At 44.8% G+C, this 23,935-nt stretch overlaps 1 protein-coding gene across 1 annotated transcript in view; it reads right to left on the bottom strand.

Annotated features, from left to right (window-relative positions):
* LOC109933920 (nesprin-1-like) overlaps nt 1–23,935 on the bottom strand; it is a 197,004-nt gene that overhangs the window by 102,380 nt on the left and 70,689 nt on the right. The window contains exons 23-34 of the mRNA XM_048600919.1: nt 22,110–22,286; nt 21,413–21,553; nt 20,227–20,387; nt 18,811–18,961; nt 18,460–18,687; nt 16,712–16,810; nt 15,028–15,215; nt 13,112–13,235; nt 10,929–11,095; nt 8,266–8,419; nt 3,303–3,928; nt 234–413 (exon numbers count right to left, since the gene is read on the bottom strand). Coding sequence (XP_048456876.1) covers nt 234–413; nt 3,303–3,928; nt 8,266–8,419; nt 10,929–11,095; nt 13,112–13,235; nt 15,028–15,215; nt 16,712–16,810; nt 18,460–18,687; nt 18,811–18,961; nt 20,227–20,387; nt 21,413–21,553; nt 22,110–22,286 — 2,396 coding nt within the window. The remainder of the gene's footprint in view (nt 1–233; nt 414–3,302; nt 3,929–8,265; nt 8,420–10,928; nt 11,096–13,111; nt 13,236–15,027; nt 15,216–16,711; nt 16,811–18,459; nt 18,688–18,810; nt 18,962–20,226; nt 20,388–21,412; nt 21,554–22,109; nt 22,287–23,935) is intronic.

Here is a 23,935-nt window from a genome sequence, read left to right as displayed (position 1 = left end):
TATCGTACACAAAAGAAATCTAAATAAACAAAGGCACACATGAAATTAAGCCATACGCAACTGATTTGTTTATACAGAATCTAATTCAACTTGAAATGAAATTTAAACAATTGCAATTTTGCAGATCTTGATTTATGCAGCGAACTGAGTTGTGCTGAAGATAATAATAACCTGAATTGGTCATGACTCAGTGAGATATGCAGTCTCTTTCCTAATTCATTTACTGTACTCACATGTCATTGATTAGCTTCTTGGTGTCATTCCAAGTCACCTCCAGTAGGTTAATTTCCTTCTCAGCTTCTGCGGCTAAAGTCTTATCTTTCTGAGTCAGCTGTTTCGCTTTGTCCATTAGCCACTGCAGCTCGTGCTGTTGTGCGTTGAGATCTTCCTCCAGCTGATTGAACAACCTCAATCTAGAGGAGGGAAAGAAAGGAAAAGGATTAGGCTTCAGCACATCAGCCAAGTCAAGTAGCTTCCTCAACTCTTCTTTGAATTGGACGTTGAGATCCAGTCATCAAGATCTCAAGATCCATTTGGGTATTTGAAGACATCAGTTCCAGTTCGCCACCTTTCCTCCATCTACCTTGATTCTCCTTATCCCGCAAAAATCTATCAATGAAATGAAAAACAAAATACTACAGATTTCTGAAATGAAAAAAAAACGAATGTGATTGAGAAACTCTGGCAGCCCCTGAGCAGAGAGAAACAGAGTTAAAATTTGACTCTTCTTCGGAACATTTCAACCTTGGCACTGTACTGGTGTGTTGGTCCAGATCCTGTGCTCAAATCTCGCATGGGGTTCAAACTCTCAATCTCACAGGTTTTGAAGCCATTTGAGATGTCCTGAGGTTTATAACATTCTTATGAAAATGTACAAGTGCCTTTTGTCTTTCAACCCAGAAAAAATTAGTTTGCAATAAGACATGTTAAGGGAATTAGACACAAATTGTATGTGCATGAGCACTTTAAGAATAAAACCCAGTTAATCAGTGCTAAGCAGCAGCTATGGATAAAATCTGTCCGGTGTTTCAGCTTTTGAGCTTGTTCTGAAATCACTCCGTCTCGGAAGCTAGAGCGAGCTGTTTCTTTAATGACTCAACACAGACATTTTTTTAAAAATCAGGTTTCTAGATTTTTGAATGGAATTGAATTGCTTGTGTTGGGAAGATTACTCCAGTTACATTCAATACCTGAATCCCACTATTACTTCAGGCAGAGTCAAAGAGCTCATTGTTGGTATCAAATGATATCATACGACTACAATACCCACTTTTTAGTTAGTGAATGAAACTCTGCTACTCACAGGACTTTAAAAATAGGATGTAAACAGTGGGTGAGGCACAATGAGTTTAAAATGGATCAACAATAACACCAACCCTCAACAGTTTCCTCTCCAATATTTTATGGGGTTGAAGATCCCAAGGTATTCATTGGGCATACATATGAACATACAAAATAAGGGCAGAAGTAGGCCATTTGGCCCCCCGAGCTTACTTCACCCTTCGATAAGGTCATGGCTGATCCGATTGTAACCTCAACTCCACACTGCCACCTACCCCAATAACCTCTCACCTCATTGCTCACCGAGAGCTTGCTTTCAAAATAATCAAAGACTCTGCTTTGACTAACTTTTCAGGAAGAGAGTTACAAAGACTCCTGTGAGAAAAGATATTCTCCCCATCTCACTCTTGAATGGGTGTCTCCTTATTGTCGAACAGTGACCCCTAGTTTTAGGTTCTCCCCTAAGAGGAAACACCCTCTCTACATCCACACTGTCAAGACCCCTCACGTTCTTATACATTTCAATGCAGTCGCCTCCTCCTCTTCTAATGCCAGCAGGTACAAGGCTAACACTGTCAAAATTCTCCTCATAAGACAGCCCATCCATTTCAAGAATTGGTATAGCAAACCTTTTCTGAAACACTTCTAACATATTTACATTCTTCCTTAAATAAGGAGACCAATACTGTACGTAGTACTCCAATGTGGTCTCACCACTACTCTGTGTAAAAGAACCATAACCTCTCTACTTCTGTATTCAGTCGCCTTTGCAGTAAGCAATGATATTTGATCCGCTTTCATAATTATTTCTTGTCACCACAATTACCAGCACACCTGGATCCCCTACATCTGAGAGTTCTCCAATCTCTCACCATATAGACAGTCGTCAAAATGGACAATTTTACATTTTCCCACTCCATTTGCTGGATCTTTGTCCACTTACTTAATTATCTACACATCTTTGTATCCTCATGTCCTCTTCACAAATTACTTTCCTACCTATCACTGTGTCATCAGCAAACCATATCTTTGGTCCCTTCATCCAAGCCATTAACACAAATTGTAAAAAGTTGAGACCCCAATACTGATCTCTATGTTATACCACTCATGACACCTCGCCAACTGGAACTGGCCATTATGCCTGACTGTTTCTGGCTAGCAAGCTAATCTTCTATCCATGCCAATATGTTACCCTGCTACCTTGACCTTTGATGTTCTGCAATAACTTTTAATCTTATCAAATGCTTTCTAGAAATCTAAATACAGCACTTCCACTGGTTCCCTTTATCACAACTTGTTATTTCCTTAATGACTCTAATAAGTTGATGAAACATGATGTCCCTTTCACAAAACCATGTGGACTCTGCCTGATTACCATGAACCTTTCTAAGCATCCTCTTATAACATGTTTAATTATAGTGTCCAACATTTATCCTGTTACAAAAGTTAAGCTGACTGGTTTATATTTCCTGCTTTCTGTCTCTTCCCTTTTTGAATAAAGGAGTTACATTCATTATTTTCTATTCTAATGGAAACTTTCCTGAATCTAGGGCATTCTGGAAAATTTAAACCAATACATCAGCTATCTCACTAGCCAACAGAAACAAAAATTGCTGGAGAAACTCAGTCGGCCTGGCAGCATCTGTAGAGAGAAAAATTGCTAAATAAATACCGATGCCAGCTTTTCCTAGCTGCTCTCAGTTCTGAAGAAGGGTCACTGGACACGAACTGTTAACTCCATTTTCTCTCCACAGACTTGCTGAATTTTGCCAGAAATTTCTGTTTTTGTTTGTTTCAGATCTGCAGTTCTATGCTTTATTTCACTAGCCAGTTCATTACCAACTCCAGTATGAAGTCTGCCAAGATCCAGGGACCTCTCAGCCCACAGCTCCAATAATGTGCCCGGTCCCACTTCCCTGTTTTTTTTCTATTCACTGAAAACTGGGCAAGTCTACATTTTATTACCTTGTTCTAACCTTTGTGTACAATACTGCACCACAACCCCTTTAGAATATATTCACCTGAGCTGTAAAGCTGGCAGAGTAGGCTCTTTCAGACTCTCGTTGTCTGCCTTCTCTTCAATGTCTTCAATAGTCTTCAGCAACTGTTCCTTGCGCTCTCTAAACGATTTCCACAGAGAGTTCAGTGCTTCGGCCTCACTTTGTTTGGTGCCCAACAGGTTCTGGACAGACTCCAGTTCTGCCTCTAATCCTTCGGCCAAGACTCGACAGGAGGTCCTCGAGTCGGATCCCACGTCCTGCATATGGCACTGAGCTTTACTGATGAGTGCGTCAAGGGCCGTGGCTTGGGATTCCAACTGCTTAATGTCTGGCGTCACGTCACCCAGCTCCTTGCCCAGCAATTCTGTCTTAACCTTGTCCCAGTTGGTTGCTGTCTCCACTGTCTTCCTAATCCTGTGAAGCACATTTCCGGCAGCTCTGTGAGTTTCCAGGAAGGAGGCCAACTGTCCGAGAACTTCCTTCCTTCGCTCAACAACCTGATTGGCTTCCTGGAAAAGCTGGAAGCACTCCTCAGTCCTGCGGTGGAGAAGCTGATCCTGAGGCTCACACATGGAGCACAGTTGTTCCACCTGGTCGTTGAGACTCTGTTGTTCAGCACGCTGTTGTTCCACAGCTCCGGCTTGGTCCTGCACATTGGGACAATAGGGCAAGAATTACAAAGGGTTTAACCCAAGACGTTCTGTCAAAAATACCATAGAAGCGGCTACAGACTTTCTGTTCTTCCCCACCCAGTTGTCACTCTGTCTTCCTGCTACTTGTTGCATGCGGGAAATAAACTAATGATATTCAAACAAAGTCTGGTGTTTAAAAGAAGCCCAGACTTGACTTTAGGCCAATGAGTGCATTTCATCCCCAAGACACCAACCAGTTGCCTCAACGTGGCATGAGAACAGGAAATTTAGGAGCAAGGGTGGACCATTCAGGTCCTCAAACTACCCACCATTCAATCAGAACACAGCTGACTTGTCTGTGGACTTAATTCCACTTACCTGTGTACACTCCATAACCCTCAACTCCCCTGTCAGTCACAAATCTAACTCAGCCTTGAATGTATGCAATGGCCCAGCCTCCACTGCTCACTGGGAGAGAGAATTCTGAATATTAATGACCCTCTGGAAGAAGAAATTCTTCCTCATTTCCATCTTAAATGGGAGACCACCTTATGAAAGGAACGTCCTCTCAGTATTTAGCCTCCTCAAGATCACATAGATTACAATAAGATCACCTCTCACTCTCTGAAACTCCAATGAGTACAGCTCCAACCTCACAGAGTCATAGAGATGTACAGCATGAAACATGCCCTTCGGTCCAAACTTGTCCATGCTGACCAGATATCCTAAATTAATCTAGTCCCATTTGCCAGTATTTGGCCATATCCCTCTGAACCCTTCCTATTCGTATACCCATCCAGATGCCTTTTAAATGTTGTAATTGTACCAGCCTCCACCACTTTCTCTAGCAGCTCATTCCATACGTGTACCACCCTCTGCGTGAAAAAGTTGCCCCATAGGTGCCTTTCAAATCTTTCCCCTCTCACCTTAAACCTATGCCCTCTACATTTGGACTCCCCTACCCTGGGGAAAAGACCTTTATCAACCTTTCATCATTAGGCAAACCCCTCATCCCAGGAATCAGCTTGGTGAAACTCTTCTGAACTGTTTTCAATGTGAACATGTCCCTCCTTAATAAGGTGCTGAAAACTGTGGATGTTCCAGGTTCAAGTCAAACAGAGAAAGTTAAACCTGGGTGTCGTTGAGCTGCAAACTGCTGGAGGGTGGACTGAAACGTCTGTTTTTGCCTCAGTCCCGCATTCCATTCATTTGCTTAGTTTTTCAGTCAGTTGAAAGATCTTTTAAGAAACAGCCGCTTATCTTATCCATCAATTTGTCAGAGGCAGCAACTATCAGAGCAGAAATGTTGGGTTTTCAAGTGCTGAGCTGTTGGATTATGTTCAGTCCATACTCCAGGAGGAGCTATTGTGAAAGACCACTTCCTTAAGTGGTACAGCAGCTTCCAGAATAATGAAGTGGCATGTGAATTAGAAACAGTTTTATCAGCATCTCAATCACTGAATGGAACAGAACTGAAATATTGTTGGAAGGAGAGACACATTGCTGAAGGTTTGCACTCTGTATGGTTAGGACAAATGCAAGAAACCCCATTTTTGAAGCATTTGCAACCATTTCTACTGCACGAGAAAAGGTTGCTGCTTAGCTGAGACTCAAAACTGATTGGCTGAGACATTGCTGCGGAGAAATGAATGAGAAATTATTGGTTGCCCAAGCCCCCTGATAATTTGAACAAGGCACAAGGCTTGGACAGGTTCCTTTTATTTGCAGACACTGAGTCCCGGTGGATGGCAGCATGTCACTTCCTGCAAACATCAATACATGAGAAAAAACACGTTTGTTCCCTGATCAATATAAAATGAAAGGCTTCAGCAATCTCTCTCTCTTTTTAACAATGTTGTCTGACTTCTTGTAACTCATGGACTTTTCAAACTTTGGTCAACTTTAGTTTCAGGCAATGAAAGCATAGGCTGAGGAGGAAAAGGGAACATAGCAGTAAGTTTGCAGATGACAGCAAAATAGGTGATGTAGTGGACAGAGAGGAGGATTATCTCACAGTACAATGGGATCTCGACCAGACTGTCCAATGGCCAAGGAGTGGCGGATGGAGTTTAATTTATATAAATGTGAGGTGTTGCGTTTGGTAAGGCAAATCAGGGCAGGGCTAATACAGTTATTAGTAGGGACCTGGGGAGAGTGTCAAACAGAGAGACCTAAGGGTACAGGTACATAGTTCCTTGAAAGTGGAATCGCAGGTAGACAGGGTGGTGAAGACGTTTGGCACGCTTGCCTTCATTGGTCAGAACACCGGGTACAGGAGTTGGGATGTCATGTCGCAGTTGTACCAAGATGTTGGCGAGGCCAGTTTGGGAATACTGCCCACAATTCTGGTTGCCCTGCTGCAGAAAAGACGTTAAACTTGGAAGAGTTCAGAAATGATTTACAAGAATGTCGCTGGGACTGGAAGGTTTGAGTTATAGGGAAAGGCCTGAATAGGCTAGGGCTTTATTCCCTAGAGAGTTGGAGACTGAGGGGTGACCTTATAGAGGTTTATAAAATCATGAGGGGCATGGATAGGGTGAATCTTTTTCCCAGGGGAGGGGAGTCCAAAAGCTGAGGGCATAGGTTTAAGGTGAGAGGGGAAAGATTTAAAAAGGACTTGAGAGGTAACATTTTCATGCAGAGGGTGGTGTGAGTATGGAAAGACCTGCCAGAGGCGGTGGTAGAGGCTGGTACAATTATCACATTTAAAAGGACATTTGGATGGGTACATGAACAGGAAGGGTTTAGAGAGCCAAATGCCGGACTAGGTCAAAATGAGTTGTGCGCTTGATGCGGATGAGTTGGTCCGAGGGTCTGTTTCCGTGTTTTATGACTCTCTAACTCTATCTGCCAACTCCTGTATTTTTAAAGTGGCAGTCTGTTCATTGAAAACTGTCTGGGAAATCTGTCCTTTTTTTAAAATTCATTCAGGGATGAGGGCATCGCTAGCTAGGTCAGCATTTATTGTTGATCCCTAATTGCCCAGAGGTCAGTTAAGAGTTAATCACGTTGCTGTGGGGTCTGAAGTCACACGTAGGCTAGACCAGGTAAGGATGTCAGATTCCTTCCTAAAGGACATTAGTGATGCAGACGTCTCTAACAAAAACCAATGTTGTATCAGTTAGTGTAAAGTCATATTGAAAACCTCATTTCCCAGTCTCTCCTTTCACTTAATGATAGGGACCACCCCTCCATCAAACAAGCACCTTAAAAAAATTAAAACACAAAATACTATAAACACTCAGCTGGTCAGACAATATCTAGGTTCTAATGAATGACCAGCAACCTGAAATATTAATTCTGCTTCTCACTCCATATTACCACCTGCCTGAGTCTTTCTAGAAATCTGTCTTTTAATTTCACATTTCCAGCAATATTTCAGCGCTGTTTCCTAATCATTGTTGTGTAACCGATTACTCCAGACATTCAAAGTTATGGAATTATAGAACATCTACACAAAGATATTCAGACTGTGGTGTCAGTGTCTGCAATCTGGCTTCACTAGCACCCCCTATCATTTCCCTGTAGCCCTTAATATGGTTTCTCTTCTAATACTGAACCTATTCCCTTTCCAATGCCTCAGCTGATCTCTCATCACCTCACTCTTAGACCTTCAAGATCCAAATTGATCATTGCATTAAAAAAGATTATTTTCCCCCCTCATGCTGCCTTTGATCCCTTTGCCACCCTGCTTCAATTACCGCCCTCTGTTTCTCAATCATTCTGTCAACGAGAATGGTTACTCTCTATTTCTTCTGTCTGGGTCTCCCATGATTTTGAATCCTCTTTCAAACCACCTCTCAACCTTTCTTGTGACCAAGGGGAAATACTCCACCTGTGGGGGTGGCGAGGTGGCTCCGTGGTTAGCACTGCTGCCTCGCAGCGCCAGGGACCCGGGTTTGATCCCACCCTCGAGCAACTGTCTGTGTGGAGTTTGCACATTCTCCCTGTGTCTGCATGGGTTTCCTCTGGTTTCATCCCACAGTCCAAAGACGTGCAGGTTAGGGTGGATCAGCCATGCTGAATTGTCCATAGTGTGCAGGCTCAGTGTGTTAGCCATCAGAAATGCAGAGTTACAGGGATAGGGTAAGGGAGTAGGTCCAGGTGGGATGCACTTTGGAGGGTTGGTATGGACTCGAATGGCCCACTTCCAGGCTGTTGGAATTCTTTGATTCCTCCAATCTTTTTCGCCTCTTTGAAGTACCTCATCCCTAGATGGGAAAATTGCTCTTTTCATTGCAGGTAAAGTGAATGGTGCTGGTGTTGACCGGATGACCAGGTGAGCAGTCACTTGTTGCTAAGAGCCAATTCACAACACTTCAACTCTTTAAAATGGGCCCACAGGGTTTTACCTTTATGTGATTCAATGCAGGCTGCAGATCTGTGGAAATGATCTCGGAGGTTGACTGCAGGCCACTCAGAAATCGTTCAACCCAATAGGAAAATCTCAGCAAACACTCATCAAACTGCTGGTGTTTCTCAATTGCCTCTTCGAACAAGCGAATCCTGTGGAACAAAGGTAGTGTAACAGAATTAGTACTCAGAGCTGGAGTATTCCTGCTCCTCAGTTGACCCAGTCACTTAAAATGGAAGGCTGGAATAAGGAGCAATTGCCAATTTCCTTTATTAAAGGAATTGGTTGGGTTTTTACAAAAATGCTACGCTTGGTGGCCAATCAAACTAATGCTCAGATTATTTTCCCTCAAATTGCCGTGGAGAGATTTGAATTCTCCCTCTCTGAATAAATGATCTGGATGTGAACATAGGAGGTATGGTTAGTAAGTTTGCAGGTGACACCAAAATTGGAGGTGTAGTGGACAGTGAAGAAGGTTACCTCAGTGCAATGGGACCTTGATCAGATGGGCCAATGGGCCAAGGAGTGGCAGATGGAGTTTAATTTTGATAAATGTGAGGTACTGCATTTTGGTGAGGTAAACCAGGGCAGGACTTATACAGTTAATGGTAGGGCCCTGGGGAGTATTGTCAAACAGAGAGACCTTGGGATGCAGATACAAAGTTCCTTGAAAGTGGAGTCGCGGGGAAACAGGGTGGTGAAGAAGGCGTTTGGTATGTTTGCATTCATTGGTCAGTGCATTAAGCACAGGAATTGGGACATCATGTTGCAGCTGTACAGGACATTGGTTAGGCTACTTTTAGAATACTGCATTTAGTTCCAGTCACCATTCTATAAGGAGGATGTTGTGAAACTTGAAAGGGTTTAGAAAAGATTTACAAAGATGTTGCCAGGGTTGGAGGGTTTGAGCTATAGGGAGAGGCTGAATAGACTGGAGCTATTTTTCCTGGGGGTCAGAGGCTGAGGGGTGACCTTATAAAAGTTTATAAAATCATGAGGGGCATAGATGGGATGAATAGCCAAGGTCTTTTTCCCAGGGTAGGGGAGTCCAAAACATGAGGGCAGATGTTTAAGCTGAGAGGGGAAAGATTTAAAAGGGACCCAAGGGGCAACTTTTTCATGCAGAGGGTGGTGCGTGTATGGAATAAGCTGCCAGAGGAGGTGGTGGAGGCTGGTACAATTACAACATTTGAAAGGCATCTGGATGGGTACATGGATAGGAAGGGTTTAGAGGAATATGGGCCAAATGCTGGCAAATTGGACTAGATCAGATTGGGATGTCTGGTCAGCATGGATGAGTTGGGCAGAGAGGCTGGTTCCATGCTGCATGGTTCTATAACTCTACGACATATCCTGGCCTCTGGACGACTAACCCGTTACCACAGCCCCCGATCCTATTATACTCTCAATACTTTGAGGGTAAGTTGGTATCAGCTTTGGAATGATTACAGTGTGGAAGGAGGCCATTCAGTCCATTATGTTGGTGCTGTGTCAGCTTACTACCCCATGGTCTGCAAGTGCAGTAATTATCCAATTCCCTTCTGAAAGTCTCAAGAGAATCTGCTTCCAGACCCTAAACAGCTGCTGAACAATAATGTTTTTCTCTAACATCCCCGCTGCTTCTTTCTTTCAGTCACCTTAAATCAGTGATTTCTACCTCTTGGCCTTCTGCTATCAGGAGCGGTTTTTCTCCATCTACTTTGTCCAGAGCCCTCATGATTTTGAATCCCACTCTCAAATCGTCTCTAATCTCCTCTTCTCATCGAAGAACAGCCCCAGCAACTCCAATCTAGCCATGCAACTGACTGACGTTCCTCATTCCTGGAACTATCTTCCTCAGACTGTTCTCCACTCTCAGTAATGCCGTCACATCCTTCCTAAAGTGGGGTGTGCAGAACTAGACTAGTGGAGGTCGAATCCGTTATTTATACAGATTTCCAATTAATTTACTGTTCTTATTCACTCATGGGACGTGTGTGTTGTTGGCTGGGTCAGCATTTATTGCCCATCCCTAGTTGCCCTTGAAAAGGTGGAAGTGAGCTGCCTTCTTGAACCGTGCAGTCCACCTGTTGTAGGTCAATCCACAATCCTGGAATTCCTTCCCCAAGAGCATTGTGGGTCTACCTACAGCACATGGACTGCAGCGATTCAAGAAGGCAGCTCAGCACCACCCTCTCAGGGGCAATTAGGGACGGGCAATAAATGCTGACCCAGCCAGCGACACCCACATCCCGAGTGAATAATTTTTTAAAATATCATCGTAAAAAATCAAGCACAGCCTTGCAAGATCAACTCTAAAAAAAATTGGTCTAAAAACATTTCATAGAATCCCTACAGTGTGGAAGCAGGCCATTCGGCCCATTGAGTCCACAATGAACCTCTGAAGCGCATCTCACCCAGACCCATCCCCGTACCCTGTCCCTGTAACCCTGCATATCCCATGGCCAATCCACCCTAAGCTGCACATCTTTGGACTGTGGGAGGAAACCACAGCATCCGGAGGGATCCCACGCTGACGCGGGGAAGAGTGTGCAACAGTCACCCGAGGCTGGAATCAAACCTGGGTCTTTGGTGCTGTGTGAGGCAGCAGTGCGATCCCACTGAGCCGCCGTGCCACCCTATTTGTTTCATTCAAATGCAAAAACACACAATTAATCTCACCGTTTCTTGACAGTGTGGGACAGACTCTGCCACCTCTTGTCCAGCTGTTGTAAGTTTGTTTTCATTGCCTTCACATTCTCCTCTGAGGTGGCTGGGTACAAGGCCTTGGCTTGTGACACAATGCTCCTATGGACTGACTCCTGGGGCATCACCTCAGATTGTAGCTCCTGTAGGGACGATGAGAAATACAGCACGTGTGACAGTAATCCATGGGAAGACTTGTCAGACTGTCTTAACTGTCCCCACAGAAACAGAGAGCCCAGAATGAGCTTATTCAGGCCATTTCATGGCTTTTGAGCTATTTGCTATGGCTACTAGGAACTCAAATTTGGCATATTGCTAATCAGCTCATTTCAGGAGATGTATCAGCCAGGAAGAATGATGAGGACAATGACTTCCAACTTAATTGTGTGAATCCAAAAATAGAGCAGCCCGTTCAGAGTCAGAAGGCTGAAGGCTTACTCCTGAGTCTAATTTTGGCTGACAGTGCAGTGCTACACTGTATAAGGTATATCTTTCATATTAGGCCATCAACCCAACATCGCCCCCACACCTGTCCTCTTAGATCGTTGTAAAAGATCTCATGATCCTATTTGAATAAGAGCAGAGATTGTCTCCCAGTGTCTTGGCATATTACTCCCTCGGCATCATAACCCCATTGCTGATTTGGTTGGGTGTGTGCTGACTAACTGCCCTGTTTCTTACATTTAAAACAGCCATTGTGCTTCAAAGGTATTGTTTTTCCTTTCACGGGATGAGGGCATCACTGGCCGGGCAGCATTTATTGACCATCCTTAATTGCCCAGAGGGCAGTTCAGAGTCAACCACATTGCTGTGGGCCTGGAGTCACATGTAGGCCCAGACCAGGTAAGGGTGTCAGTTTCCTTCCCTAAAGGACATTAGTGAACCAGATGGGTTTTTCCTGACAATGGATTCATGGTCATGATTAGATTCTTAATTCCAGATATCTTATTGAATTCAAACTTCACCATCTGCCGTGGCAGGATTTGAACCCGGGTCCCCAGAACATTATCTGGGTCTCTGGATTAACAGTCTAGCAATAATACCATTAGGCCATCGCCTCTCCAACAGCTACGCTATCAGCTGTATCTTCTGATGTTCTGAGATGAGGAAGCAGCCATATCAATGAAAATGTTTCTTAGATTTCCCTTTCTAGTCATTTGGATAGTTCTCTCTGCTGCTTTGCTTAGGACACAAGGTGGCTACCAATGGGCATCATCAGAATCTTATTACTCTGATGATGCTGTGGCTTTAGCAGGGTGTTTTATCCTGAGTTTTTTTTTTGAAGAGAGATTTTAAGACAGAGGTACTGAGCTGTCTAGCTGGAAAGCCAGTAAACAGCTTGTGAGGCCTTGGGGTTTTTTTAATGTTGGAACAATAGAGGCAGCCGGAGTGGGTGTGGTCAAGCTCTCACAAAACCAGGATTTTTAGTTTAGCTTTTGGCAGAAGCTGCAGGAGTTGTGAAAAGCTGTCATATCTCTCCCTCTGCTACAGCTGAAAACCAGAGTTCTTCTCTCTCAGAATTGCCTTTTGATGTTCTTTCCTCCTGGATTGGAGAATGCATGTGAGACAATCTGTTTCTGAATCTGCCTTTTGCCAAGGGTGTGTTTATGGGATGTTATTATATTGGATACTGCATCTATTATTCTGTTAAGTTTTCCAATAGAGTTAAGTTATTCCAATTCCTTCTTTCTTTTGTTGTATTTTAACTATAGTGGATGAATCAAGTGTGTTTTGCTTTAAATCCGGTAGTTTAACCAATTGAATTGTATCTGGAATGCAACACCTTATATTTACATTTAAAATAAGAAAAAGAAAGGGTCTAGACTATCTTCTGAATTTTGAGGGGGTTTGGTCTGGTCCATAGCATTACCACTGATTCTCACAAAAGCAACAGCACGCTCTGAAACATAACAACAATGGTTCCTCGCCAAGGCGATAAACTGTGATCAAAATCCGGAACTTCAGTGAATGACCTTATGCTTTGTGAGGGGCAATAGTTAAACTTGTAGATACAGTGGGAGGCACTGCACAGATGTTCTGAACTCAAGCACCATACTCAAGCTGCCTTGTGGCTTTTCATTGAGATCTCGATCGAACAGTCCCTGGGTCTCTGCACACTAACTGCTTTGTAAACACTTGCGGCTATGCTCGCAACTTACCTTCAGAGCGTGCACTTCATTTTGCAGCTTGGCTTGGTCAGAAGGGAGGTAGGGTGACCAGGAGTCTGTGATTGCTTCATGCCTTTCGAGCCAAGAGGCAAAGCTGGACAGGTCCTTCTCATACCTGAGTCCAACAAAGCACAAGTTTTACAAAACAAGGAAGAGTAAACTATGTTATCCAATGCATTGAGATTGCAACTGTAAATCCAACAAAGGTGAACAAATCCCCTTTACAATTGCAGAACTTTACAGCTAGATGGAAGCCATTTGGTCCACAATGTTTGTGCCAAGCCTCTCAACGCTATCCAATTAGTTCCACACCTCCTCTCTCTTTCCTAAGCCCTGAAAACTTTTTCTATTTCAATACTATCGAACCTGACGTTCATTGTGTAACCTCCACATATGCTCCAGTGCACTCAGTTAGTGTTGCATAGGGTCTCATTGAAAAGCAGATAGTGTGTGAATGGATGTTCTTAAAATCAATTGATGGAGGTGAGATTTTAGTCTTCCTATGAAGAAAGAATGCCTTGAGATTTCTCTGGGCTCATGAGAGTTTGGCAGAACATTCAAGAATTTTCAAATAGCTCATTGTATCACAGCATCAGACAGAAACAAAGAAGCACTTTCTACCCACTATGTGTGTCTTTGCTAGCCCTTTGAAAGACTTAAATAATTTGTCCTGTTTTTTTGCTTCCTTTTTCTCAAACGCCTGAAAATATTTCCTTGCTAGCATCTCACCAATTCCCTTTTTGAAAGGTAGTTATTGAATCTACTCCCAACATCCTTCCAGGCAGAGCAAGGCAAAACAAATATTCTCCTTAATGCCCCACTCCTCCCTGATAGATTCTTTGGGCAATTGCTTTAAATCAATGTCCTCTGGCTATTGACACCCCACTGCCAGTGGGACAAGTTTCTCTAAATCTATCCAATCAAAACACTGCATCATTTGGTCAATTATCAGCAATGCCTTCAGTAGCAGAAGGGAAGGAATCAAACTGTCAGCTGGGACACATGACTACAAAACAGTCACCTAGTTTTTGTGTGCGTGTGTGTATGTGTGAGAGAGTGCAAATATGTGTGTGGGTGTGTGTGTGTATGAGAGAGTGTGTGCTTGTGGGTGTGTGCGTGTATGAGAGAGTGCAGATATGTGTGAGTATGAGAGAGAGTGTAAATATGTGTGTGGAGGTGTGTGTGCGTGTGACAGAGTGCAAATATGTGTGTATGTGAGAGAGAGTGTATATGTGTGTGCAGGTGTGTGTGTGAGAGTGCAAATAGGTGTGTGTGTGAGAGGGAGTGTAAGTATGTGTGTATGTGAGAGAGAGTGTATAGGTGTGTGGAGGTGTGTGTGTGAGAGAGTGCAAATATGTGTGTGTGAGAGAGAGTGTATATGGGTGTGTCTGCGTGTGTGTGTATGTGTCTATGTGTGTGGGTATGTGTGTATGTGTGCGTATATGTGTCTGTGTATGTGTATGTATGTGTGTGTGTGTCTATGTGTGTGGATGTTGTGTGTGAGTGTATATGTGTGTGTGCACGCACGTAAGTGTGTGTATCTGGGTGAGAGTGTGAGTGTGTCTGTGTGTGTGTGTGAGAGAGAGAGAGAGAGAATGCGTAGATGAAGTATAATGTGTATGAAAAGTGTGAGTTTAGAGGTATGTGTGTGGGCAGGGTGGGTGTGCATGGGTGTATCAGAGATAGGTGTGTGAGTGCGCATTTAAGAGGTGTGTGTGTGTGTGAGAAAAGTGTGTGTCGATGAGAGGTGTGTGTGTGTAAGAGCTGTGCATGAGGCAGAGGTGTGTGTGAGAAAGGTGTGTATTGGTGAGGGATGTGTGTTAGTGCGTGTGTGTGATATCTATGTTAGTAATTCTTGACAGAAGCTCTAACAATGACATAGATGAGAATTTGACAGGGTTACATACTTCTGCCAGAGAGACAACAGATCTTCCAGCACCACCTGTACTTCCTTGGCCTGATCTTGCACCCTCTCGTACTTTTGTTGCAGAGTATTCAGTTCCTGAGCAGCTTCATCCCTGTTGCTGACTCTACGGACAGTTGTTGAGAGTGAAGCCATTGGGGTTTTTATCTGGTCGATGGTCTGACAGAACTCCTGCAGCAGAGCAGACCAAGGGAAAATCACTTCCGATAAAAATAACAACACCTTCCATGGATTGTGCATTCTCCATGGACATTTTCCACGACAGAATTTAGATCACAATTACTTTTGTGTGATGGAATAGCAGAAATATGATGAAATATGAAATCAGAGGGAATCTTTACAAGTGGAAGGATTTGAAAGAAGGTAAGGCACATGTTGAGATCAAAATAATTGAAAATTCAGCTCTTTACCCATATTAGATCAGCGCTGAAATTTAAAATTCCCCCAACTCCATCAGCCAAGGTACAGTAAAGTGCAGGTGCAGGTCAAACACAGATAGAGCCAAAGTGAAAATTAGTCGACAGGAAAAGAGCCAGAACAGACCTCTATATTTTGTAATGCAACAGCCACATCTTTTATTAATGTGCAAAAGTGGGTTTTAAATGGGCAGCAACCTCTGGCAGGTCTGCTAAATTATTCAAGTGCGGAAGGAGAATCTGAATAAAAATGCCGCATCTTAAAAATACAGTATCAAAGGATTTGGCTGCATACACTCAGCTGGATTAGAGATATTCCCTAAAGAGAAGTACAAATGCAAAAATATAATTAATGTTTAATGTTTTTGGTTTCTGTTATAAAAAAACACATCCCAAATGATATGGACAATAAAGAGCAGCTCTTTCACTTAATATGCAGACATTTGCAGCAGTTTAAGAGGGTACCTCACCCACCACATTCTCCAGGGCAATTAGGGGATGGGTAATAAATGCTGATCTAGCCAGTGATGCCCCATCCCTGTAAGTCAATAATGAAACTCATTATCTCTCTACCAGTGAATTATATCTATTGATGTTTGGGGAAGCATGGTGGCTCAGTGGTTAGTACTGCTACCTCACAGCACGAGGAACCTGGGTTCAATCCCACCCTTGGGTGACCGTCTGTGTGGAGTTTGCATGTTCTCCCCGTGTCTGTGAGGGTTTCCTCCCACAGTCCAAAGATGCACAGGTTAGATAGACTGACCATGTTAAATTGACCATAGAGTCCAGGGAGGTGCAGGCTAGATGGATTAGCCATGGGAAATACAGGGGTAATGTAGGGTGGTCAGTGTGGGAGGGTTGCTCTTCAGAGGATTGGTGTGGACTTGATGGGCTGAATGGCCTGCTTCCACACTGTAGGAATTCTATGACCTTCTATACACATGTTTGGCAGATTGGCCTTGCTTAAATTGACCATAGTGTCCAGGGTTATGCAGGCTTAGTGGATCAGCCATGGGAAATACAGGAATAGGGTGACATTGGGTGGGATGTTCTTCAGAGGGTCAGGGACTGGATAGGCAAAATTGCCTGCTACCATATTGTAGGGATTCTACGTAAAACTTTGGGTGACCTCTTGCAAGCATCTTTCCAAATTACAAAGACTTGTATCTCTCACTTTTGTGTCCTGGCCATTCCCCACAACAGCCTAATCCCTGGCTCTGGGTGAGCCAAGCCAATCATAGCCCTCCATACCTGGTGTGCCTGTAACAGCCGGTTAGCCTCTTCTGCTGAGGAGCATTTGTTGGTTTTCTCCATCAATGTGGCCTCCACCTCTGCCAGTGTTTGCTGGACCTGAGAAGGGGTGAAAAGACAAAGGAAACAAATATAAAATCGCTTGCCCTTTTTGATTGAATAAAGCAAGATTTTAAGGATTGATTTACAAAAGACAAAGATTTTTTATACAACCTCACCTTTCCGTACAGTTTCACATCTACACCTCAACTGTGCACATGCAGAATGCATAATCAGTAACTGTAAGGTGTAGGAGCAGAGGTAGGCCATTCAGCCCATCAACTCTGCTCCACCATTCAACAAGATCATGGCTGATCTGGTTTCTTTTTTAATTCATTCACAGGATGAGGGCATTGTTGGCTAGGCCAGCATTTATTACCCATCCCTAATTGCCCAGAGGGCAATTAAATGTCAACCACATTGCTGTGGATCTGAAGTCACCAAGTAAGGATGGCAGTTTCCTTCCCTAAGGGGCATTAGTGTACCAGATGGGCTTTTCACCCTGCTGACAATCAGCAATGGATTCACAAACACCATGGGAATTTTAATTCCAGATATTTAATGAATTCAAATTCCACTTTCTGTCATGGTGGGATTTGAACCCAGGATCTTTGGATTAGCAGTCCAGCAATAATACCAATAGGCCATCACCCCCCCTCATCTCTACTTTACCGCCTTCTCCCCATAACCTTTGATTCCCTTACTGATTAAAAACCTGTCAATCTCAGCCTTGAATACAGCTTTGACAGTCCTCTGTGGTGTAGAATTTTACAAATTCACTACCCTCGAAGAGAAGAAATTCCTCCCCTTGGCTGCCTTAAATGAGTGATTCCTCACTCTGAGATGATGCTGTCTGGTGCAGGGGTCTCCCACCAGGGGAAACAACTTCTCAGCATCTACCCTGTCAGATCACTTAAGCACTTTCAGTAACGTCGCCACTCATTCTTCTATATTCTAATGAGTACAGGCCCAAACTACTCAACCTCTCCTCATGAGACAGTCCCTCCATACCTGGTATCAGCCAATTAACAATAAATACATTTTTAAGAAGGAAATATCAGTTTCCTTTTCTAACTTTATAGAAAAGTTAGGGGTATTAGAATCATAGAATCCCTACAGCGTGGATGCAGGCCATTTGGCCCATCGAGTCCACACCGACCCTCTGAAGAGTATCCCACCCAGGACAACCCCCTACCCTATCCCTGTAACCCTGCATTTCCCATGGCTAATCTTCCTTTTAACTGTGTCCTTTCTTTCTACCTTGTTCTTAACATGCTGTACCAGCTACTTGTACCTAAGGTGGTGCCTTGTGTGGCAACATTATACACTTTTCATTGTACTCCTGTACTTTTGTACTTGAGTACACGTGACAATAAAATAAATCAAATCAAAACCTAGTCTGCACACTACAGACAATTTAGCATGGCAAAGCCATGTAACCTGCACATCTTTGGACTGTGGGAGGAAACCAGTGCACCCAGAGGAAGCCCACACAGACACAGAGAGAATGTGCAAACTCCACACAGACAGGGGAAGTGAACCCAGGTCCTTGGTGCTGTGAGGCAGTAGTGCTAACCACTGAGCCACCATGTCACCCCAGGGTATTGTCCCCTCCGAAGCTAAAGATGCTCAACATCCAGCAACAACACACAAAGCCTCACTCATAGCTCGAAATCACAAGCTGACTGAGCGACCTTAGAGCACAGTACCTTTTTGAGGCCCTCTTCATGCTTTTGTTGCAGGGAGACTCGGTTCTGCACTTCACTGCCCACCTCCTGAGTGCGTTGATGGAGATCTTCCCACTGCCTGGATATTTGGGTCAATCGCACCTTGACACGAGCAATCTCACCAGAGGTGACAAACTGGGCCAGGTTCTGGGACTCCTCTTCCAAGCTCTTAACCTCTTTTGACTTTGACACCACGGTATCAACAAGAAGCTGCGAGTCAACAGCAAACATTAGTTGGTTGTCTATCCCCTTGGAACAGAAACTGTACTTTGCTACTTCTCCTGTTCAGGGTTCAAAGCTGAAAGGGAATGTTGCTCCAAGTAACCAACGCACCTTAACTTTGGAAAGCTTTTCCTCCAGTGGGATCGACAATTCCTCTACATCTTTCAGCTCTTTCTGTTTCTCAACCATCCAGTGGCCCAAAGGCTCAAACCTTGCTAATAAGCTCACCCACAGAGCCTTGATCTCTTCCAGATGTTTCACACTGCAGTAAAGAAGGAAGATGTCAGTGAAATCAGAATCGATCACGTAAAATAAACAAGCTTCTCAGTTCTTCAGATCTCACCTCACCTCAATGATCAGTAGTTGCACAGAGGGATGACTGAAGAAGGAGAGGTGTGGAAATGTGTGAAAGTGAGTTTGACAATGGGCACAATGTCAAATCCCCAGGTTAGTTATTACAGGGATAGATATCGGATAATCGTCACACTGGCTCTCAGCTCCTGACTACATTGATTTTACAATTTTCACTCCAGTGTTAATTTCCCTTCATGGTCCCTCCTTATCGCAGCAATGAGCTACAACCCAACAACCTTCTGAGAACACCACTGTTCCTGGCAAGTGTCCTTTTCACTATCTAGGGCCTGAGCTCTAGAATTCCCTAACTGTCTCCATCTCTCTCTTTTCCTTTAAAATGCTCCTTAAAATATACCCTTCATCACAGTTGGAATGTCTCCTTCTGTGTCTTGTTTTATGAGGTTTTCCTACATTACAGTTGTGCTAAAGGTATGTGATTTATATATATTAATAGCATTTTTTTTGAGTTTAGATTTTAACCTAGCGACATATGGGTGTAAGTCTATTTTTGTGAGGAGATTAAATAATTAACTAGGTCAGTCTTTCCAGAAACGTGATGTTAAATCATATGTGCCTCCTGGACTGTTAATAGAAGCATGTTTATACTATGGGGTTTTACAGCAAGACAAAGAAAACATTGAAAGACATTAGTTTGCTTTTGGAGTTAATGTGTGTGTGTGTGCGCGCGCGCTATGCGTGTCAGTGTGTCTGGGTGAGTGTGAGATGAAACTGTAGGCTTCCATCATGGACATCAATTAATTAATGTGGCAGAACTCAGAAAAGTCAATGGGCTAAAAAGCTAATCCTTATAATGGACAATAGAAAGTTAATTATTCTAAATTTAAGGCACCCTGTGATTTTGGTAATATATTCTCATTGTCACATTTGATCAAATGCAATCTCTTGAGATTAATTTCCCTATAAATGGAGGGCATTTATCACAAAACCAAGAGATTTATGACAGAAACTACACTTTTTACACACTAGGGCCATGAATCTGGGATGTATTAGGGAGCTGATGACTGAGTGGAGCACAGATGATGTGAACAAATACAAATAGGTTCAATAGGTGGTTGAATAACTAAGATGACTTCTCGAGTGGAGGATTGATTGAGCTGGATAACTCAAGCAACAATCTGATGAAAATTAATGATAAGAAGCATGATCACATACTCGCTTTGCAGCTTTGCTCGGACATTTACAGCCTTGTCTCTCAGCGTTCTGGACTGTTGCTGCAGGGACTGTTTGCTGTTTGGACCCACTTTCAGGTTTTCCAATGTCTGTAAGAGGCCCTCAGCCTGGGCTGTCTTATCTTCACTGTCTCTGCAAGAGGCCTGTGTGCACAAGCAATGTAAGGGCCATTAGGAATCAGCACACACTGCACAAGAGCTTCAAAGAATTATCAAATCCCTTTCAGCCCGCACTGTCAATCCAAACACAATCCCACCCACAGTTATCCCTGGAACCCTGCACTTCCCATGGTTAATCCACCTAACCTACACAGTCCTAGACAATTTAGCACACCCTAACCTACACACCTTTGGTGCTGTGGGAGCAAACCAGAGCAAACGCACGCAGACACGGGGAGAATGTGCAAACTCCACACAGACAGTCACCGGAGGCTGGAATCGAATCCAGGTCCCTGGTGCTGCGAGGCAGCAGTGCTAACCGCTGAGCCACCGCGCTGCTCAACAGAATTGTGCAAAGGACAAAGTTTCAAGGTATCGTAGAAATCCTCACAATTTTTCATTGCCAGTAAAAAGGAATGGAGTTGAAGCACATCATTTTGAAGATATTTGTGTATTTACTTAAGCTGTACCAATCGACTTCTATAGCTCTACAGTAACTAAGACTAGGTGGGGAGATGGTGGATCAGGAGTAACATCTACTGGATAATAATCCAAATGGTCAAATCGCACCACGCCAACTGGTGGAATTTACAGTTCAATTCATAAAAGGGTGGAATTGGCAGCTACGCACAGTAATGGTGACCACCACAATGGGGTCACCGATTGCTTTTTCACAAAAGATCCTTTCTGACTCACTGGTATCCTCTACGGTGGTTCGCTAGTACAGGACTTGAATATTTCTGAAAAGAAAGACATCTTCAGTTGAAGCTTTGACAAAATGGGTGCTTTCTCAACAACACGACTGTCCTTTAGAGAAGGAAATCTGTCACCCTCACCCACTGCAGCCTACACGTGACTCCAAACCCACAGGAATCTGGGTGACCCCTTCAAAAATGGTAAAGCAAGCCACTCAGTTCAAGGTCGACAAATCTGGCCCGGCCAATGGCACTCACAACCCACGAAAGAATTAATAAAGGACGACGCTAAGATGCCAGGCTGCAAGCTCCCACCTTTGCTTGCTCGAGCTCTGAGCTGAGGCCCTCCAGGCTGCTAAACAAGCGACCGTGATCTGTGCCCATTCCAGCTCGGTTCAGGAATTCTGTCAGCTCCCCCTTCTCCTCTTCAAAACGCTGCCATCGATTTAGTGTCTCCTTCAGCACAAGGTAAAAGCAACACGTCAACTCTCTCTCTTCACTCCCTGCCGTCGGATCCCACCACATCACGCCCGGTTCTGCCATCGGCAAGCGACACTCATGCCTGACTGTCAACAGGCAAAGTCTACTGTCCTCCCTGGGCCTATCAGCAGCAGACTCAGTGCCTATTCTCCCAGCATCCTTCAGCAGGGCATCACCCAGGGACCAGAAACTCAGTTGGCTGAGACGTCCTCACTACAGAGACGGCTCAGAAGCTGCGACATCCGCCACAAGTGACTCCCCTCCCGATTTCGCCGAAACCCCTGTCCCATCTGCAAGGCTCGAGACAGAATGGGATGGACTGGCTGGTTCTCAAAGCGTTGCGTGCTATCCAAGACAACTTCAACCCCCACTCCCTCCACCTGCTGGCATACTGTGGCCGCAATGCGTATCGCCCCTGGGTCTCTCAAACCCAACACCCCCAGGGACAAAGGGCAGCAAATGCGTGGGATTCCCGGCCATCTCCCCGTTCCCCGCACCGCCCAGCCTGCCAGGACCCAGGACCAGTCTTTACCTCCAGTTCTCCCTCTTCTTTGTCCGCTGCTCTCTCGATAGCCTGGAGGGCTGCCTCCTGGCTCTGCAGTTCTTCCCTGGAGGACATAGAGAGCTCGGCAGCTGCCTGTAACTCCCTCCCGCGGGCCAGGAGCTGCTGCGCGTCCCGTCTCCTCGCCGCAAGCTGTTTCGCTCGTTGCTGCGGATTCAACAACAGCCTTGACCGTCAGTGAATTCAGATAGTGCCGTCGGCACCATTAAAACCCTTCCAGACTCACAGGAGCCGGATCAAGCCCAATCGGTGCCAGGAGATATTAGCACGTCCAATAGGAAGGCAGGACATTCCAGAGCTCAGGACCAGGAAGATTACGGCATGGATGGCCAAGCAGGGACAGGGATGTGAAGTTTGCACAAGATATCGTCATTCAAGAAACGCAGGTGTATTGGAGGCTTGTGCAAACTTGAATGGGGAGGAACAGGGTTGGGCAGGGGGACTGCAGTTTAAGCCTATCAAAAGGACTTGAAAACAAGGCAGAGGATGTTAAAAATAGACGCAATTCTGGACCAGGAATAAGGATAGGGCAGCGAGCGCAGGAGCAATGGGTGAACAGGTTTCGCTGAGAGTCAGCGGAGGTTTAGATGAGCTGAAGCTCACAGAGAGTGAAAGATTGGACACTGGCAGGGCAGCATTGAGAAGGGTCATGTTTGGAGGTTCTATGAACATAGATGGGAGTTTTTACAGCAGCTGGGCTGAGCCAGGATGGAGACCGACAATATTTAAACATTTGCATTTGTGTTTTGGAAATGAGCAGATGTGCCGAGTAACGAAAGGCTGTGAGGTATTTACAACACAATAGGCCTGATTCAGCTTGCATTACAGCAGTGGTGAATGATAATCAAATCTCAAAACAACTGGCTTCAGGCTCACTCATCATGAAAAGCCAAAGTTGATCACTAATTCCAAGGTTCGTTCTGTTTCCAGTGTAGAAATGTACATTCCCTGTCAATATTGGTCCTGTTAACTGCAGTCTCACCTCTCAATATTGAATGTTCAAGCATCAAGCTACGAGGATCTGGATTGAGGTGCATGTGAGGGCAGGACTAAGGGAGTGTCACACTGTCGGAGGGTCAGCATTAAGGGAGTGCTGCACTGTCACAGGGTCAGCATTAAGGGAGCGCTGCACTGCCACAGGGTCAGCATTAAGGGAGCGCTGCACTGTCACAGGGTCGGCATTAAGGGAACGCTGCGCTGTCACAGGGTCGGCATTAAGGGAACGCTGCGCTGTCACAGAGTCAGCATTAAGGGAGTGCTGTGCTGTCACAGGGTCAGCATTAAGGGAGGGCTGCGCTGTCACAGGGTCAGCGTTAAGGGAGCGCTGCACTGTCACAGGGTCAGCGTTAAGGGAGGGCTGCACTGTCACAGGGTCAGCCTTAAGGGAGTGCCGCAATGTCACAGAGTCAGCATTAAGGGAGCGCTGCACTGTCAGAGGGTCAGCATTAAGGGAGTGCTGCGCTGTCACAGGGTCAGCGTTAAGGGAGTGCTGCACTGTCACAGAGTCAGCATTAAGGGAGTGCCGCACTGTCAGAGGGTCAGCATTAAGGGAGCGCTGCACTGCCACAGGGTCAGCATTAAGGGAGGGCTGCACTGTCACAGGGTCAGCATTAAGGGAGTGCCGCACTGTCAGAGGATCAGCGTTAAGGGAGTGCTGCACTGCCACAGAGTCAGCAGTAAGGGAGTGCCACACTGTCACACAGTCAGCATTAAGGGAGCGCCGCACTGTCACAGGGTCAGCATTAAGGAAGCGCCGCACTGTCAGAGGGTCAGCGTTAAGGGAGCGCCGCACTGTC

This window comes from Rhincodon typus, chromosome 9 (genome assembly GCF_021869965.1).
Source record: "Rhincodon typus isolate 14 chromosome 9, sRhiTyp1.1, whole genome shotgun sequence".
NCBI classification, from domain to species: Eukaryota; Metazoa; Chordata; class Chondrichthyes; order Orectolobiformes; family Rhincodontidae; genus Rhincodon; species Rhincodon typus.
This window is presented reverse-complemented; position numbering and strand designations above follow the sequence as displayed.